Raw genomic sequence first — 1,892 nt, 5'->3', positions numbered from 1 at the left:
AAGAGTTAGGCAGACAAAGGAAATAAGGCAATGGGTGGAGTCAAGGGGAAGTAAGGAAAGTGAATGCCAAGGGAAAGAAATTAGTAACTATTCAGGAAGGAGGCAGCAGCTGGAGGCGTTCCTTTACTACCTTAGGTGACAACTTTTTAAACATCATCTATGAGGCAGATACTTGCTTCATGCTAGTGCTGGGGAGACTGCCTGGAGAAACAGTGAGAAGAACTTTCCTACCCGGGGCAAACAGGACTGGGAAGGATCCAGCCATTCAAATGCACCAGAGGTCTGGATCATGTCATCAGGGGAAAAGTTCATGGTCCGTTTCATTTTGTCCTCAGGTTTCACCTGTCCATTTCAGAGCACCACTTCCTTTCTCACTTTTGATTTCCCTCTCTTTTACCTTGAGACTCAAAATTTTTTCAACAATGAAAAACAAAACCATGTTGACTGAGTTCATCCTTCTGGGTCTAACAAATGTCCCTGAACTCCAAGTGGCAGTTTTCATCTTTCTTTTCCTTGCCTATTTACTCAGCATCATCGGAAATCTGACTATCCTCATCCTCACCTTGCTGGATTCCCGTCTTCAGACCCCCATGTATTTCTTTCTCCGGAACTTCTCCTTCTTGGAAATTTCCTTCACAAACATCTTCATTCCCAAAGTCCTTATTAGCATCTCAACAGGGAACAAGAGTATCAGCTTTGCTGGCTGCTTCACTCAGTATTTCTTTGCCATATTCCTTGGGGCAACAGAGTTTTACCTTCTGGCAGCCATGTCCTATGACCGCTATGTGGCCATCTGCAAACCCCTGCATTATGTGACCATTATGAATAACAGGCTCTGTACCCAACTGGTTCTCTGCTCTTGGCTGGCCGGGTCAATGGCTATTATACCACCAATCACCCTGATGAGTCAGCAGGACTTTTGTGCATCCAACAGGCTGGATCACTATTTCTGTGACTATAAGCCTCTTCGGGAACTCTCCTGTTCAGACACAAGCCTCATAGAGAGGGTTGTTTTTCTTGTGGCATTTTTAACCCTGGGGGCCACTCTCATGATAGTCATTCTCTCCTATACATTCATCATCAAGACTATTCTGAAACTCCCCTCTGCCCAGCAAAGGACAAAAGCCTTTTCTACTTGTTCTTCCCACATGATTGTCATTTCCCTGTCTTATGGAAGCTGCTTCTTCCTTTATGTTACGCCTTCAGCAAAAGAAGGGGATACATTCAACAAGGCAGTAGCTCTACTTATTACTTCAGTTGCTCCTTTTTTGAACCCCTTCATTTATACCCTACGGAACCAACAGGTAAAACAAGCCTTCAAGGATATAGTCAAAAAGCTTATAAATCTTTAAAGATTTTAATAATTAACGCCTTAATAAATGATTCCCTACAAGCCAAGCTCTGGGCTCATTACTAGGTCCTAGGCACTCAACAAACAGTTAATAGACAGGGTCTGAAATAAATTAATTACAACCTGTTAAGTGTTAATATAAAAAAAGAATAGGATTTTATAAGTGAAAAAGCTATTAAGTTACTTAATGGTTAGAAAGAGACAATAGATGTTTTCAGAAGGGATGTCATTTAAACTGGATCTTGGGGCCGGGCCCAGTGGCTCACACCTGTAATCCCAGCACGCTGGAAGGCCAAGGCAGGTGGATTGCCTGAGCTCACAAGTTTGAGACCAGCCTAAGAGAGAGATCCAGTCTCTAAAAATAGCTGGGCATTGTGGCAGGCACCTGTAGTCCCAGTGCTACTTGGGAGGCTGAGGCAAGAGAATCACTTAAGCCCAAGAGTTTGAGGTTGCTGTGAGCTATGACACCACAACACTCTACTGAGGGTGACAATGTGAGACCCTGTCTCAAAACATAATAATAATAAACTGGGTCTTGGCA

The 1,892-nt window shown here is 43.4% G+C and overlaps 1 protein-coding gene across 1 annotated transcript; it reads left to right on the top strand.

Moving 5' to 3' along the window:
* The first annotated feature begins 422 nt into the window (after positions 1-422).
* Positions 423-1,352, top strand: LOC128561104 (olfactory receptor 2AP1). The gene has a single exon (XM_053554869.1). The coding sequence runs from the start codon at positions 423-425 to the stop codon at positions 1,350-1,352; it is 930 nt and encodes a 309-aa protein (XP_053410844.1).
* The last annotated feature ends 540 nt before the right edge of the window (positions 1,353-1,892 follow it).

The sequence above is a fragment of the Nycticebus coucang genome, chromosome 12 (genome assembly GCF_027406575.1).
Source record: "Nycticebus coucang isolate mNycCou1 chromosome 12, mNycCou1.pri, whole genome shotgun sequence".
NCBI classification, from domain to species: Eukaryota; Metazoa; Chordata; class Mammalia; order Primates; family Lorisidae; genus Nycticebus; species Nycticebus coucang.
The sequence above is the reverse complement of the archived record's forward strand: the minus strand, read 5'-3'. Positions and strand labels throughout refer to the sequence as shown.